General features: G+C 46.6%; 1 protein-coding gene across 1 annotated transcript in view; it reads left to right on the forward strand.

Annotated features, from left to right (window-relative positions):
- The window catches only part of PODXL2 (podocalyxin like 2), a 35,094-nt gene that overhangs the window by 14,706 nt on the left and 2,914 nt on the right, over positions 1-17,474 (forward strand). Inside the window, exons 3-6 of the mRNA XM_028101832.2 lie at positions 7,276-8,054; positions 8,806-8,880; positions 16,584-16,740; positions 17,294-17,355. Coding sequence (XP_027957633.1) covers positions 7,276-8,054; positions 8,806-8,880; positions 16,584-16,740; positions 17,294-17,355 — 1,073 coding nt within the window. The remainder of the gene's footprint in view (positions 1-7,275; positions 8,055-8,805; positions 8,881-16,583; positions 16,741-17,293; positions 17,356-17,474) is intronic.

Here is a 17,474-nt window from a genome sequence, read left to right on the forward strand (position 1 = left end):
AAAAAAAAGCCACCAACATAGAAAAGCCTCTTTAAGGAGGCATCTTCTTGAAGAGGGCGGCAACCCATCTTACCTAGACTTAGCCATTTCCTATCCAGATGACCTCCCAGGTGCCTTCTTGAGCTAGAACCCCTAGGTCCTTGGAGTCCCATTGCAGGAACACCTGCCTGCAGATTCACCTGCAGTGAGCTCGGGGTGTGGAGTGTGACAGCAGCTCGACTTTAAGAGATGGCCTCAGGGAGAAGAGCATGTTTTCTGGGTGAGGTGATTTGAATGCATCATGTCATTTCACCTCAGCCTCAACGTCCCAGAGGGGTGGTGGGTGGGCCTAGAGGCTGGTCACCCAGCATTCTAGCCCCTGGCTGCAGAACCTTGAAGCTGAGCCTTGAGTCCTTACCTGTCAACTAGTCTGGTGATTCAAGCCCAGCTTCCAAGAGATGGGCCATGGCCTGCAGTGCAGACGGACAGGGAGGGGTGATGCTCCTGCTGTCAGTTTGCTCCTCCCTGGCGTCTGAAGCCAAGTCTGGGCGTTGGCCTAACTGAGCAGGCATGTCTTCAAAGACTGGCTTTAATCATGTACAAGCCTGAGTTTTAAAACTTTACAGCTGTGATAAGTGTAGTTTCACAATTTAGAGCAAGTGTCCTCCCCTCTGTGAGCTTTTCTTTTCCTTATCTGTAAAAGGAAGGCTGTGTCCTTTGGAAGCCTGATTTCCCTCGGACTCTGGGGAAGATGTAGTTTCCAATGAAGGCCACCAGGGGGTACTGCAACTTCACAGAGCTGGCACCCTGTGTTCAGGGAGGGAAGCTGTGGAGGCAGGGGGGAGAGGTTGGCGGAGGTTCCAGGCATTCGTCTGTTGTCTGACCGACAGCAAGGAGACTGAGCTGCCCGTCTCCTGAGTGTCCTTGCAGCATAGCCACTCCCTGACCTTCCATGCTCTGAGGCCAAGCCGGAGCCCCCTCTGGAGGGTCTGAGCTGTGGGGGACCTTTCACCTCTCTTCAGTGTCCCAGCTGTTGCTACCCTCCTGGGGGCAGGGGACAGGCTTTGACTGGCTTTCCTGCTGTCTTGAACATGTCTCCTGGGCATCGCTGCTTGTTCACACTTGTGTCCAGGTATGGGGTGTGCAGGGAGTGCTCTGCAGGTACACCTTTGTCCCAGACAGGTTTTGGGGTTTGCGGGACCCTCCTGTCCTGACTCTAGATGCTGAAGTAGGTGGGATAGGAAGCAAAGCCTAGGGCACTAAGCAGGACAGGCTCTCCCCGTGTGGAGTCACAGCTGTTGGTGAGAGCAGTGGACAGGGCTCAGGACATACCACTGTCACTGCACTGGGAGACCAGGGCCTGGGGCAGCCACCTGCCTTGCCGGGCCCATTGTGCCTTGCCTACTGTGGTGCCATCCTCTCCGGCATCCCTCTCCTTTTCCATCCCCCTGCTTTTCTTTTCTTCCTCCATTGCCAATTCACCCCCTTATCCCCTCTCCAAAATGACTGCTCCAGCTTCCTCTCCCAGGCCAGTGTTGCAAGTCTCTGGAAGCCTGGTCTTCTTTCCTTGGACACCTTAGTGGGAAAAGCACGTTCTTCCCCATCCACTAAGATCATTCACCTCTCACAGCAACTGTGTTCCTTCCTCCTGGAGCCTTTGGAAGCTCCTAGCCCAGGATGACCTGCCCTGTCCCCTGCCATGTTTCACTTCTCTTCTGGTGGCCCTAGCATGTTCACTAGCCAGTACTTAAAGTGATGCATGCTCTCTCCCTCTCTCTAATTCCTTATTTAAAAAACAATTTCAAATTTACAGAAGATTTGCAGGAATAATCCCCATACACCCTTCACTCAGATTCCCTCAGTGTTAACATTTTACCAAATATGTGTATATACTTAGAGACATACAATTTTATTTCTAAACCATTTGACAGTAGGTTGTAAACACAGTGTCCCTTTACTTACGCTACATACTTCAGTGTATATTTCTTAAGAACAGAGACATTCTCTCACAGAATCACGGTACAGTGACCATCAGGAAATTAACATGGATACAACAGAGTTTGATGACAAACTGTATTCAAACTTGCCACACCCCCACCCCCCAGTGTCCACTGTAGCAAAAGAAAACAAAATTATTTTTTACAGTTCACTGTCCAGTCCACACTCATGTACTATGTTTGTTTTCATGCCTTACTTGCCACTTTTATTCTGGAAAATTCTTCAGTCTTTCTTTGTCTTTCATGACCTTAACATTTTTGAAGGAGATAGGCTAGACTTTTGTAGACTACCCCTCAGTTTTGTCTAGTGTTTCCCCATGATTAGATTCAGGTTCCACATTTTTGGCAGGAATATCACAGAAGTGCTGTTGTATCTTTCTCAGTTCATCAGACCGTGGTTCTACTCTTGGACTGAGCACGGTTTCTTTGCTTGTTAGTCTACACTCAGGTTTGGATCTAGTCCCACTACCCACTCTTCCGGCATCCCCGTTTTCATCCCACCTGGGTCTGTCCCCCGGCTGCTCAGGTTCTACTTCCCACCACACCTCTGGTTCATGGTCTGTGTCCCCACTGGGTCTCTCATTAAATTCTTGTTCCTGTGTAAGAGACCTTTCTGAGACTCAGATCATACCTAGGCTTGTCAGGAAAGCATCGATCCTTTCCTGCCCTGCCCTCTTCCCTGGATTCACTTTGACTTATTTACCACTCAGGTGCTTATCCCGCTCCTCAGCCTGTGGAGCAGACTCCCAAAATGGTGCCATTTTTCCTATTATGATTTTACAATATAAAAATTAAATGATAATAAGAAAGAGGAGGAGGTAGAGGAATACTTAAAATCAATCAGGCATTTGCTGTGTAGTGTGGGCTGCGCCCAGGTTTTATCTCAGTGCATCCTGACCATAGCCCTGGGTGCTAGGTACTGTTGTTATTTTACAGATAAGGAAAAGGAGACACATGGAGGTCAAGTGCATGTCCAAGGTCACACAGTGGCCAAGCAGTGGAACCAAGATCAGCAGTGGAACCAAGATCACACAGTAAGAGAGGCAGGAATAACTTTGGATGATGAGAGGTGATTAAAAAAAAAGTAGGAAAAAAGTCCTGCTGAGTCTGAGTGCCAGGGTGTGGCATTTAGTGATTTGTCAAGTCTCTGGAGATGACAGGGCTGGATAGGGTGAAGGCTTGGTGGGAGATGTAAATTTGGGAGTCTTTCGCAGAGAGGCAGTAAAGTCTTGGGGAATCCGTGAACTCACTGAGAAAGGAGTGCAGAAATGATGAGTCAGGGGCTGGCTATCTGGGAGTGATCACAGGTAGGGAGCCTAATGAAGGAGAAGTCTGTGCCATTGGAGGCTATTTTTTCTCCCTAAAGGGACAGGTCCTGGGTTCAGGAGGCAGAAGGTGGCAGGGTTCACCAAAAACACATTGCTCTCTTTTCTGCACTGGGTCAAGCAGGCACTGTATTAGGTGCTGGGAACGTAAGGATGAATAAAATCACCTTGCTCAGCAATCAGAGTTTGTGGTCTCGTAAATCCTATATTATTCTTATTTAGGACAGTAGAAGAGTTGTTGTTTTTAATGCCATTGGTGTGTAAGATACATTTGTCAGAACTATCTCCAAAACGCAGAGTATCAGTGCTAGAAAGATCCTTAGAACTCATATATACAAGCATCCATTTGTCCTATGAAAAACGGAAGCCCAGAGAAACCCAGGAACTGACCATCACTTAGACACGTAAGTTGGTGGCTAAGTCTTCTGGCTGCAGATCCCGCCACCCACAGCATGACCCCTGTTGTTGTCCAGCTTAGTTGAGGGAATTCTGTTGGGAGCCAGGCTATCTCTGGAGGGATAGAGAGCTCAACTTGTAGAAAGTCAGCATCACATTGAGTAGAGGGATTATTTAGTCGGCTTGCCCTCTTGGGAACTCCCCTACCTCAGTGGGATTCTGGTGGAGTGCACCACCATCCACCATATTCCTGGCACATTCTAGGCTTTACTGAACCTATTGGCTAGTTCAAGTACTTCTTGAGGGTTTCCCATGCACTTTGCCTCTAGACTTGACCATTTCTGCTACAGGCATGGCTGCCCCCACAGTCAGCCAGAGTGCCCCCTTCTTACTGTTAGTCAACCAGTGCACACAGGGTATCAAGTCTACCTTGGGGTCATCTCTTGAACCTGTTCTCTCATCATTCCCAAAGTCATCACCTGTGTTTATCTCTCCCGGAAATTGCAGCAAGCCCGCAACTCTTTTCTCTGCTTTCATTCATCCCCTCTCATCAAATTCTTGCACATTGCTGTCAGGACAATCTTCTAACCATAAGATCTCATGATTGTAAGGGATTGTATATGTCCATTTCCCCAGCATCCATGTGACATGCTATTATATCATCTTCCTGTCAAGTGGCCATCCAGCCCATTTCAATTATGTTTTTATGCATTGCATTTCAATTTTAAACAGATCTACTTAAAAGCGCTTATTTCTATTGAAGTAAAATATTTTTATTCTTTTATATACTTGTTTTATGGGTGTAATTTCCTCGAGTCTCTCTGGAGGTGTTAATAAGAAAGGTTTCTAAGTTCCCTTTGTTTACTAGATTAACTCTTCTCTCAGAGATGGGTTGCTTTGCTTTCTCTCCTTAATGCTTCTTCATGAGCCTGGCTTTCCCCTAATGTCCTGTGAATTTTGATCATTCTTTCATGTTTATAAAGGTGATACTAGATTTCTCAGTATTAGAGGCTGGTGTGGGTCTCCGCGGTATTCTGTGTTCTCTGTTCCATGAGGATACCTCTCCCCTGAACACCATGGCTGTTTGCTTTGTGTGGGGAATAGGTAAGCTTCCCTACAGAGTGTGTGCAGGGGATGAGGAGTGGAAGATGTTACCAGTCACTTCTACTCAAAAATAGTATGCTTAACAAAAGAATATTTTAATTATTCATTTAAATATTATAGTGGGTTTTCAATTTTCACTAAGATCATTCAGCTTCTAAAAATTGTACTTTTTCTTATAGGGAGTCAGTTTTTCTTTTTGTAATAATTCTCAGAGCCATATGGATCCGTGTTCTAATTTGAATGCTTATTCTCTAGGCCCATTGCACAGCTTCCCTCTAGAGATTTATTTTCATGACTTCCTCTCATGTTTCTTGATTCCATATCTTCTTTGGGTTTCTTGGAGAACTTCCTTAAGTACTTCTCTCAGAATCCGTGGATTGAAAAACCTTCAAGTCTTTGTATATATGAAAATGTCTATTTTGTAATCACACTTGAATGATAGTTTAGTTGGGTATAAAATACTGGCTTCAAAGTACACTTCCCCCAGAATTCTGAATACATTTTCAATTTCCTTCCTGCAGTCTAGTGTTATGAATTAGAAGCTTGGAGATAATTTGATTATCTCTTTATTATTACTTTATAGTTAACCTGTTTTTTCTCTGAGAGTTTTTAGGGTCTTATCTTGCTCCTTAGAATTCTGAAATATCATGAGAATGAGGCTAGGTGTGAGTCTTTTATCTTTTACCTCAATTATATACCCTTTCAATGTGAAGATTCCCGCTGCTGGGCGTGGGAGATTTTCTTCTTGTTGCTTCTTCATTCTCTCCATTTTAAGCGTTCTTATCTTTTTGGAAATCGTGTTAGTTAGATATTAGACCTCTTGCACTCTTTTAACTTTTCTCTCTTGTCCTCTTACTTTTGCTCTGGTGGCTTTTCCTTGACTTTTTTCTTCCAGCTGTTCTATTGAATTTTTATATTTTGACAATTTAATTTCAGTTTCCACAAACTTTTTTTGTGTACTTGATTCTCTTATTAGCCTGTTCTTATTTTAAAGATTTATTTATTTATTTATTTATTTATTTATTTATTTATTTATGAGAGACAGAGAGAGTGAGAGAGAGAGAACACGAGTGGGGTGAGGGGCAGAGGGAGAAGCAGACTCTCTGCTGAGCAGGGAGCCCAATGTGGGGCTCAATCCTGGGACTCCAGGATCATGACCTGAGCCGAAGGCAGACACTTAACCGACTGAGCCACCCAGGTGCCCCATAGCCTGTTCTTATTTTAGGGATGCAATATCTTTGGGTCTCTCTGAGATACTAACTGGAATTTAAAAATTATCTGAATGTTCTATGTTCTGTGTCCTCGCTGCTCCCATAGTTGTTCTTTCTCCTTAATTCTGTTGGGAAGAGAGCCTCCCTTCTCCACTATCTTTCCTAGTGTTTGTCTTGGCTGAGCTGTTATTTGGTCCTTTGATCTCGTCTGCTATCCACATTCCCAGAAATTTATTTAAACCTTTAAAACTTGAATTTGACAGTTGAAAAGCCATTCTACCATTTGATAGAAATTTTGAGGGAGGCCCTTAAACTGCCTCTTTCATGTCTAAAGAGTATTTTGAAACAGTCTTTGATGTTTATTTTGCAACAAATGGCAGCCAATTAAAGTTGCTACCTAGAAATAGCTTCTGTGTTTTGAATGAATCTCCAACAGAACAGGCCCATGACTTTGCTATGTTGTTACCCTGAAGAGGCCTAGGCTTCACTGAGAAGCCAGAACAAGTCCTGCTGTCCAGGAGGCCTCCTAAATTCTGCACTTCAAGATACGATTCCCAGGAATGGCAGGGAGGATAAAATTCCCCCCTATCACCGCCATCAGCAACCCTGGCCATTTTGGGAGGCTCTGGGCTCAGCCAGTGGACTCTGTTGAGCTCTCCTGACATTTTTTATTTCCCAGCCAGAGCTTAAATCTCAGCAAAAGAGCACAGTTTAGGAACAATTGTCATAATCTCTGTGTCTCGTCTGTCCCTGTGATCAGAAGGTTCTCAGACCTCATTCGAGGGTTTTGCTAAGAGGCCTCCTATTACAACCATTGGGAAAGAGATAAAGGGAACCTTTTCTAGTGAGTTGTCTGGGGTCTTGGCAAACTCCCCAGATGAGGAAACACAAATGCATTATAAGAACGATAGAGATGTTAACTTCTCATCGTGGACTGTTAACGAGGGCTATCTCCAAGGGGTGTGGTCATACATACTTTCTTTCTACTTTATACATTCCTGTACTCATAGAATTTTAGTGGCAGATTTGTGTCATTTTTTTCATCATGAAGGAAACAGGGACTAGCCTGGCCCCTGTCTACCCCACAGTCTGCCCCCCACTCCCACACCATCCAGCCTTATTTCCTACTCCTTTCCAAAAGGACTGGTAATCTGACTCCCCTGTGGGTCTCATGGTTGCTTTATATTATCTGCTCAGTGAATACTGAACAGATCAGTGATGGATGATGAAACTAGCGAATGAGGTTTCTGTCTCTGTCCTTAGACTACGTCTTTCCAGACTTGACTGAGAAGGCAGGTACAATAGAAGACACCAGCCAGGGTCAAGAGGTGCTGAGTCTGCCCTCCCCCTTGCCCAAGATGAACCTGGTGGAGCCACCGTGGCATATGGCTCCTGGAGAGGAGGAAGAAGAGGAAGAGGAGGAGGAGGAAAGGGAAAAGGAGGAGGTAGAGAAGGAAGAAGAAGAGGAAGAAGAGGAGCTGCTGCCTGTGAACGGATCCCAAGAAGTGCAAACTCAGGTCCACAGCTTTTCTCCCACCAGCAGCAGCCAGATGCCAGGGGCTGCCAAACACAGGCATGAAGAATCTGGGGACCAGGCCTCCTCAGATGTGGAGGTGGGGAGCAGCATGGAGCCCAGCCTGTCACCACCTGCAGTCACCCCAAGTACAGTGACCCTGGGGGGTCAGGACTTCATCGGCCAGGAGGCAGGGGGCGCAATGCTACAAGCCGTAGGGCACGGAGTAGAGTTTGAGGCCCCTCAGGAAGCAAGCAAGGAGGCCACTGTGGGAGCTGTGGGGCTGGCTGGCAAGCAAGGGGAGGTGCCATCCTTGGCATCATTCCCTCAAACAGAAGCTCCCAGTGGGGCTGAGAGCCCAGATGAAGACCCCCTTTACCTTGGAGCCTCAGCCTCTTTCCCCGTGGCCCCCCGAGATGTGGAACTGACACCTACCTCTGCTACCTTGGGGCAAGAAGACCTGAGCCAGCAGCCCCAGGAAGGACAGGCTGCCGAAGCCCAGTCCAGAATACCCTGGGATTCTACTCAGGTAAAGTGAGGGCACATGAAGGCCATCTGGCTGCAGCTTTCTCTAAGGAGCCTGGTCATCCCCTGGCTGCACAGTGGGGCTGAGAGGGTCTGCCAGGCTGGGGTGGGAGGCCCCTGTATAGCATGTAGAACCCCAGCAGAACTTTTGGGATGCACACCTCCTCGCCCTGCATGGGTGTTCTCACCACACTTCCATGCAAAGTTCCTGGAAGAGCTCGGCTTCCCTGGCCTGGCCTTGTTCACAGCTACTGCTGCCACCTGGGGCCTTCCCACTGCCTGACCTGTGCCCCCACCCCCATCTCCACCCCCACCCCTGTACGTGCGTTGCCCTCTGCTCTCCTCCTCACGCCTGCCCAGCACACATGCCCAGGCCAGTGCTCACACCTGGGAAGGGACAGAAGGGAAGGGAGGCCCAAATTGCCAGCCTGTGCATCTGGCCTGCAGGCCTGTTTTTGTTTGACCTACGGAACATGAAACCCCTGCAGGGTTGCCACTGAAGGCCTGTAGCTGGGGCAAGCCCTGTCAGGCCCCTCCTCTCATTGAAGACATCCTCTCTGTGGTCCCTGGAGACATCTGGGTTTGTGAGCCTGGCGATGCCACCTTGCAGAGGCTGTCAGCTTCCATCTAGCTGTCATGAACCTGCAGCTGGCCTTCCCCTTCCGGCTTCTCAAAGGGTTTCCATCTGTGCTTTCTCTGGATGCCTTTCCTTGTGCCTTTGTAACTGTCGCCCTTCTTTTTGTTTCACTGTCCAGGTGATCTGCAAAGACTGGAGCAATCTGGCCGGGAAGAACTACATCATTCTGAACATGACGGAGAACATAGACTGTGTGAGTGCCGAGCTAGGTGGGGACCATAGGGAAGGATGGAAGTGGGTGGGCCGGCGGAGTGTGGGCAGAGGGAGCTCATGGGGCATGGGGAGGGGCTTAGCCTAACCTAGGGGAAGAGCCAGCCCCCACCCTTGTCTAAAACCCATGTTTAAATTCCTAAGGGCTCTTTTATTCTTGCCCTACTCTGTTTAATTTCAAGGAATAGTTTTGTTCTCGTGTGCAATGTCTTATCTCCTGGAGGATATTGAAACAGTCTTTAAACAGTTGCTTTCCTCATTTGTTAGTTTTGGCCTTGGTTTTCTCACATGTCTTTGCTCCTCAGATGTCTGGTGGGTTCTTTCAGAGCTATTTAAGGAGGGCCATCAAAAAGCTGGTTGAAGCTTTGAGCTTGGAGTGGGGTTTGTTAACTGTGGCTTCTCAGGTGGGTGGACTGGCTGGGCTATTTGACAGCTTTTAATGTCAACATTTTTAGGTCCTTCCTCTTGGGCGACTAGATTCTTTGAAAAAGGAACATCTGTCCTACTGGGAGCATAAAGGGCTGGTTGCCAGTGTTCTGGGAGCCAGGGTGGGGATAGGGCTGTTCGCCTCAGTGTTAGAGCAGGTGCGCATGGATAAATTCATTTACTCCCTCTTTGAGTGTGAGCCCCCTCCCACAGTTGTACCCCGTGTCCTCTGGGTCAGAGGGCCTCTATTTTACCCTCTTTGCAAAATCAATTTTCAGTCTTCTGCCAGGGGACAGGGACATTTGTCAGCTCTACAGTGCTGGGGAGAGGAATTAGGGATCCAGCTGCTTCTTAAACGGCCTTTCAAACAGTTTTCCTATTTTTAGAACCATTTTCATCCTCCCTTCCAAAGGTAACCAGTGCTGCTTATTCGAGAGCATTTTAGTTGGGAGTTTGACAATGTAAGTGTGATTGCTTCTCAGCTTGTCCCATTTTGGCTTAGGATTTGGCTCTTTGGGGCTTGCTAGATTAGGAAATCCTAACTCATCCGTATGCCTCCAGTGCCCAGACTTTGTTGCTCTTGTTTCCTCTTCCATTTTGTTTTGTTTTTGTCTTTGTGGTTTTAGACCTTGAAAAAATTCTTTACTCTCGTTTAGTGGGTTTGGGGAAAAGTGAAAGTCCGTGCGTGTGTTTCATTCAAAAGTGACCCAGGAGGTTGTTTTCTTTTTTCCCATTATAAATAAATAAACAAGTGGATTTTTTTAAACATGATTGATACATTTTAATCTGTTGCAGTGATTATTTATTCTTCTTGATGCTTACATGCCCCATCTCTGGCCAGTGAGAGCCTCTTTGAGTTGGCTTCTAAGTCTTTTTGACCAACCTGTTACTGTTTGATAGCTTCCTTGCTTTCTGGTGTAATAAGGTGTTTGGGCTCATCTTGTCCTTTCCTTCCCCCAGACATGAAATCATCATTTCTCCAAGCCCTCATTCCTTTTATTGGGAAATGGTACTTGGAGACCACAGTATGGGTCCTTGAGACTCTTAAATTTTGTATATGCATATTTGAACAATAAAGTCTAAAGATAATGTCTATCTTTTTTCCAGGTAACACATACATATATAAAAATGCTTTCATTCTGCTTCCCCCCCCTTTTTTTTAAAGATTTTATTTATTTGACAGAGAGAGACACAGTGAGAGAGGGAACACAAGCAGTGGGAGAGGGCAAAGCAGGCTTCCCGCTGAGCAGGGAGCCCTGACGCGGGCCTCGATCGCAGGACTATGGGATCATGACCTGGGCAGAAGGCAGACGCTTAACCACTGAGCCACCGAGGCGCCCCACTGCTTTCCCTGTTTTTGTCTTGTTAGTTTTTCTCATTTACTATTTGACCTCCGCCTAATTAATCATTATTTTTTTCATGATGGATTTTTTTTTATCGTGGTAAAAAAATCTAACAAAAATTGATCATCTTAACCATTTTTAAGGTATTACAGTGGTGTTGAGTATGTTAACATTGTTATGAAACATATCTCCAGAACTTTTCATCTTGCAAAACTACACTCTGTGCCCATTAATCACTCTCCCAGGCCCCCAGCCACCACCATTCTACTCTCTGTCTCTAGGAATTTGGCTACTTGCATGTCTTACAAGTGGAATCATACAGTATTTGTTCTTCTGTGACTGCCTTATTTCATTTAGTAGAACATTCTCAAGGTCCATCCATGTTGCAGTGTGTGTCAGAATTTCTTCCTTTTTTAATTCTGAATAATATTCCATGGTATGTATAGACCACATTTTGTGATCTGTTTGTCCGTCAGTGGATATTCATGTAACTTCCCCATCTTGGCTATTGTGAATAATGCTGCTATGAACGTGAGCCCACCAGTATCTCTTTGAGACCCCATTTCAAAACCCATACACACCCAGAAGTGGAATTGCTGGATCATATAGTACCTCTATTTTTGATTTTTAAAGAAATCCGTATTGTTTTCCACAGTGACTACACCATTTCACATTCCCACCAGCGGTGGACAAAGGTTCCAGTTTCTCCACATCCTCACCAACACTTGTTTTCTATTTTGTGTGTGTGTGTGTGTGTGTGTGTGTGTGTGTGTGTGTGTGGTTTTTTAAAGATTTTATTTATTTGAGAGAGAGACAGTATGGGAGGTGAGGGGGCGGTGGGGGGGAGGGAGAAGCAGGCTCCCCACTGAGCAGACCCTGGGATCATGATCTGAGCTGAAGGTGGCTGCTTAACTGACTCAGCCACTCAGGCACCCCTGTTTTCTGTTTTTTTTTTAATAGTGGTCATCCTAATGGGTATGAGGCAGAATCTCATTATGGGTTTGATTTTCATTTCTCTGATGATTAGTGATGTTGAGCATTAGTCATTATTATTAACAGTCAGTGCTTATTTTGCTTTATCAATATATTCGTTTCTTTGCTTACACATCTTTTCACATCCCCATTCCTTTCTTGTGAATTTAATTGCCTTCTTCCTGAAATATACCCCTTAGCAGCTCTTTCTACAAGGATATATCTATATCAGCCCTTATTAGTATAAGGAATGTCTTTAATTTTCTCATGTTCTTTTTTTTTGTAGCTTTTTGTTTTGATATAATTTCAGAAGACTGGTACAAAGAAATCCTGTGTATCTTTCAGCCAGAATCACCAGCTCTTAGCATTTTCCAAACCATCTGAGAGTAAGTTGAGACACATTCGAGATATAGTTAGGTTTATTTGTTTCTGTTTGTATTCAGTTTTGGATTTTTTCCCCCTCATCCTTGTTGATTTAGTTGTATTTTTGAGCATGTAAAACACTACTATGGCTCTAAGTATCTAAATGACACAAAAATGTATGCTTAAAGAAACACCCCTCTCCCCCATCACCTCTTGCCCTCCATTCCCACCCACTCCCGCTAGGTAACCAATCTCATTAGTTTCCGGTTATCCTTCTGGGTTTCTTTTTATAAAAATAAGCAGATAGATAGATAGTTTCTTGCAGGAGGGGTAGCATACTATTTATATTTTTATTAGTTTGCTAGGGCTGCCATAACAAAGTACCACACTGGGTAGCTTAAAAACAAATTTATTCCCTCACTGTTTAGAAGGCTGGAAGTCCAAGATCAAGGTGTCAGGAGGATTAATTTCTCCTGAAGTCTCTCTCCTTGGTTTGCAGATGGCCATCTTCCCTCTGTGTTTTCACATCATTGTCCCTCTGTGCTTGATTGTGTCCTTAATCTCCTCCTCTTGTAAGGACCCCATCAGATTGGATAGGGTCACCCTAATGACCTCATTTTAACTTAATTGCCTCTTGAAAGACCCTGTCTCCAAATACAGTCACAGTCTGAGATACTGGGGGTTAGACTTCAACATATGAATTATTGGGGGGATACATACTCAGTCCATAACATTATTCTTTTGTATTTTGCTTTTCTTGCTTAACAGTATATGCTGGAAATCACTTTATGTTAGTGCATGGAGATTATTCTCAATCATTTTAATTTTACAACTGAATAATACCCCATGATGTGTATGTATTATAGATTATTCATTAAATTTCCTTTGTGTGGGCATTTGGGTGGTTTCCAGTATTCTGCAGTTACTTACAAGGCTGCATTGAATAACCTTGTGTGTATGTACTTTTGTGCTGTTGGGATGTATCTTCAGAGTAAATTCCTGGAAGTGGGATTGCATATGCAGTTTGTTAGATATTACCAATTTCCCATTTCTCTCTCATTCTCATTAGAAGTTTATTGGGCCTTATTTTTCTATCTATGATGTCTCTTAACACTTTTATGCTTTCTCTTTTTAAAATTTCTCTGATGAGGGGTGCCTGGATGGCTCAGTCGGTTGAGTATCCAACTCTTGGTTTCAGCTCTTCGGAGTCCTGGGATTGAGCCCCACGTGGGGCTCCATGCTCAGTGGGGAGTCTGCTTGAGGATTCTCTCTCTCCCTCTGCCCCTTCCCCTGCTCATGTTTTCTCTCTCTCTCCAAAATATTAAATCAATCAATCAATCTCTGATGCATTCTGATTGATTTCCTAGCTTTAGCTTCCAAATTAATAACTCTCTTCAGCAGTGTCTAATCTTCTGTTTGATCCATCCATTGAATCTTTAGTATAGATAACTGTTTTATATTTTTAGAATTTCTCCTTGGTTCCAAATCCCTCCCTTTATTCTTCATTTTGTTCCCTTCTTTCATTATGGTTTCTATTCCTTCATTTTCTGAATTATTTTAAGTATATTGATTTCATGATCTCTTTCCTTTTGTTTTAGTAACACGACATCCTGGGATGTCAGTTCTCCTGTTTGGCTTTGTACCTTGTTTGCTTGTATGGATCGTTCTTCATTATTGTGATCTCCTCTTCAAACCCAGGTTGTAAAAGAGTTCCAACAGAGTGGTTTCAGGGAAACTTTGGGAGTTCCAGGAGTCCTAGGTCAGCTTTCATATTAATCTCTTGGCTTGAATTTTTATATCGTGAAGGACTGCCATTTGGACTCCAAACCCAGGTGAAGCACAAGCCTGGATTTTTAAGTGATCTTGGATAACCTTTTTCTCCTACCCATGGACCCGGGTAGATGGCAGAGCCCATTACAGCTCCTCCAGGAGATCAGGAATGTTTTTGAATCCCCATTTCACTGAAAGGGCTGCTCTTTGGGGCTTCAGGCTCCATCCTGGTATTCTGCTGTAGTTCTTCATCTCACGTGGGCCAAGAGCATGTAAGCATTTAAAGCCAAGTCTCCAACTCCTGGGTTCCATTTCTAGGCGCTGGACCCCCACGAATTGCTGCAGCTTTAGCACCTGCTCACTCTTCTGGCTTTGAGTTCCTCTGTTTCTGCCTATATTTCCCCCCGCCCCACCCAGCGTTGCTCTGTGTTTGTAGAAGGTGGAAGCTCTACATACAGTTCTATCTGCTGTATTGCCACAAGTCAAAATGATGGACTGGGTCATATGTCCCTTCCTGGTTGCCATAAGAACCATACCAGACACTTGGAGGAGTTGCATATAACTTCAGCGTTGGAAATGGGTGCTTGAACAGTAGCAGGAGAGCTGGAGCCCTGACTGTGGGAGAAATGGTGTGATGTGAGGGAAGGACCATCCACCCAGGAGTCAGCAGGGAAGATAGCATTGCACTTAAGAAAAGTTCTAATGACTTAGAGTGTACATCCAGAAAAGCACACTGATCATAAGTGTGCAGATTGATGGATCATCACAAAAGGACGTAATCAGCCCCCAAATCAAGATACGGAACATGATCAGCACCGCCAAAAGCCCTTCTCATTTTCCTTTCCAGACACTGTTCCCTCACGGGAAACCATTTTCTTGATTTGTAACCCCATACATTGATTTTGCATAGTCATTTAGTAGGTAGTACTTTGTGTCTGGCTGTTTGCCCTCAATGTTCTGTCTTTGAGATTCCTCTAGATGGCTGCATGTAGTGAAGTTTGTTCATTGTGCTTCTGTCTAGTGTTCCATTTATGTATCCACTCTAATGTTGCTGGGCCTTGGAGTAGTTCCCTGCTTCAGGGGGGGAAACAGGCTCAGAGAGGTGCAGTATTGTGCTAAGGTTCACAGAGCTGATGAATGGCAGAACTGGGATTTGAACCCAGATTTATTTGATTCCAAATTCAGGGCTTTCTCCCCAGGCCACTGACACTCAGTTCCCATCTACAGAATAAATGGCGTGAAATATGTAGTCATCAGATGCTGCCAGAATGGACATTGTGGGTCTGTGGGCCTAAGCCAGGCAGACATCTTGACCCAGAGAATGTGGGGTCTGCACACATGGGGGATCACAGGCCTGTGGCATGGGGGGAGGCATTGCCTGTGGTGGGAATGTGCTTCTTTTGTAAGCAGGGAGGCTGCTGGGTACAGTGCCTGCTGCTCAGGCAGATGCAGGTGTGTACCCCAGCCCTACACACATATGCACACATGTGCACATGAAAACGGTAAGAACTATTTTGGGAACAGGGCTTTCCTAGCTGCACGTGGCTATCTCCAGGTACCAGTTTTCTCCCAAATTCAGAACCGAGTTGGCTTTCTGTTCAGCCAGTGAATGCCAAGGCTCGAGCTTGCACCTGGCACTTGCCATGGTAACAAGGAACTTGAGCCCCCTTGGTGGCCTTTAGGTTGGGATGATGACCAGGAAGCCTCGCTAGCTTGGGCTCTACCAGAAAGGAGATAGGAATGTCAGGGCCCCACATGATCTGATGAGATGCCTGGATCTTGCAGGCAGCCCTGGCTCAAAGCTCTAAGGCAGGGCACTCAAGAGAAAGCTCAACAGCGGGGATAGGTGCATTGCTGGAAGATTTGGAGACCAGGAACAGGGGTCAGTGATTTCCTGGTTGCAGAAGGGAGAAGGCTGCTGGAGAGGAGCCTGGGGGTGGGGAGCAGCCGCAGGGCCAGTGGAGGGTCTCTTCCGTGATGGGAGTAGGTCGGTGGCCTGCCTGGGTTTCTGCCACTCACTGAGTTCCTGGCCAGTACCTGACTCTTGTTCTTGTTTTTTTAAATTACATAATCATATATACACAAGGTTGGGAAAATCTAAACAGTACAAGAGAGTGTCAGATGAGAACGAAATCTGCTTATATCCCTCCTCCTGCCCCGGCCCTGCTTCCAGGAGTCACCATTTTAACCATATCTGTTTTAGTTCCTCTGGTCACCAGTGCCACCATAAGAGTACTCAGATAGCTTTCTTGACTCCCCAGCTTTGGGCTGTATCTCTGCAGTGACGGGCAAGAGGTGAGCATGTTACTGCTCCCCACCTCCGCTCCTGGGTTTGGTGTGCATCTTTGGTCTGTTGCACGCCTGACCTCCCAGTATATTCGTCCCTTGCACTGTACACTTGACTACTCAGGCCCGGCCAGCAGACTTCCGTAGGCCTTCACACACTGCACACCCACTTCCCAGACTTGTTGCACGTGAGTGTATCTGTCCCCAAGCTCAACGGTGAGTATCCCCAGGCAGGCCCCACACCCTCCTTATGTGAGAGGGCCAGGCTGGAAGGAGCACCTGGATGCCCAGTGGATATGTGTCTTGGTGTTCCCACAGTTCTGCCCAAAGGCCAAGCTCAGAGTCTCTCGGTGGTCTCCAGATCTGCAAGAGCAGTCCGCTCTGGAATAGCTGGATGGTCTTTCCCAGTGTTTGGCCACTGGGAGGTTGGAGGTTGGAGGTTGGAGTGGGGACTAGACCTGGAGGTAGGGCCTCAGTAGAGCCCTCACCCTCACTGGCTTGGGGGGCTCTCTTTCCGTCCTTGTAGGAGGTGTTCCGGCAGCACCGAGGGCTGCAGCTTCTGGCCCTGGTGGAGGAGGTGCTGCCCCGCCATGGCAGTGGCCATCATGGGGACTGGCACATCTCCCTGAGCAAGCCCAGCGAGAAGGAGCAGCACCTTCTAATGACCTTGGTGGGCGAGCAGGGTGAGCGGGGGCAGCACATGGAAGGGAGGGCCCAGGGAGGCAGTGTTAAACCAGCACCGTTTCCCGAGGGCCATGGGAAGTCTGCAGAACCACAGGAAAGCACACAGACAGGGCTTTGACCTTGGACCCTAGGATAGCAGGAAGAGGTAGTGGTTGGGCCCCTAGTGTAGGGTTCAACTGGAGTTGAACTGAATTTCTGGAAAAGAGGAGGAGGGTGTAAACGTCGGGACCAGGAGGGGAAGAGGTATGGTTTCAGCACCAGAGGAGACAATGGGCACTGCACACTGGTGGGGTGCGGAGGGGGCGAGTTCAGAACGCAGCAGTGTGGGGCTGTGGGGTGACCGCCCGGTGTCCCACCTGTCATATGGCAGGCATTCACTCATTCCTTTGCAATGAGGCCGCATAGGAGAGAGGGGGAGTGCACACACCATGGGGTCTACTTGTGGTCAGGAGAGGGAAAGCAAGCCTCTGGAAGCTCAGGCCAGAAGCTGTCCCAGGGAGATGGGGGCGCCCCAATGGCCAAGGCTGTGCTGATGATGGTGTCTCCCCCCAGGGGTGGTGCCCACTCAAGATGTCCTTTCCATGCTGGGTGACATCCGAAGGAATCTGGTGGAGGTAAGAAGGCAGGGAGCTCTGGGAGCAGGGCTGCCTTCCCTGAGGGTAGGAGATAGACTGCATGGTGGTGCAAAGGAGCAGGAGACAGAATCTTGCTCCGCACAGCTCCTCCTTTCAGT

This window comes from Eumetopias jubatus, unplaced genomic scaffold (assembly GCF_037043125.1).
Source record: "Eumetopias jubatus isolate StellerSeaLion01/CBP00866 unplaced genomic scaffold, mEumJub1_p1.0 scaffold_1, whole genome shotgun sequence".
In the NCBI taxonomy this organism is placed as follows: Eukaryota; Metazoa; Chordata; class Mammalia; order Carnivora; family Otariidae; genus Eumetopias; species Eumetopias jubatus.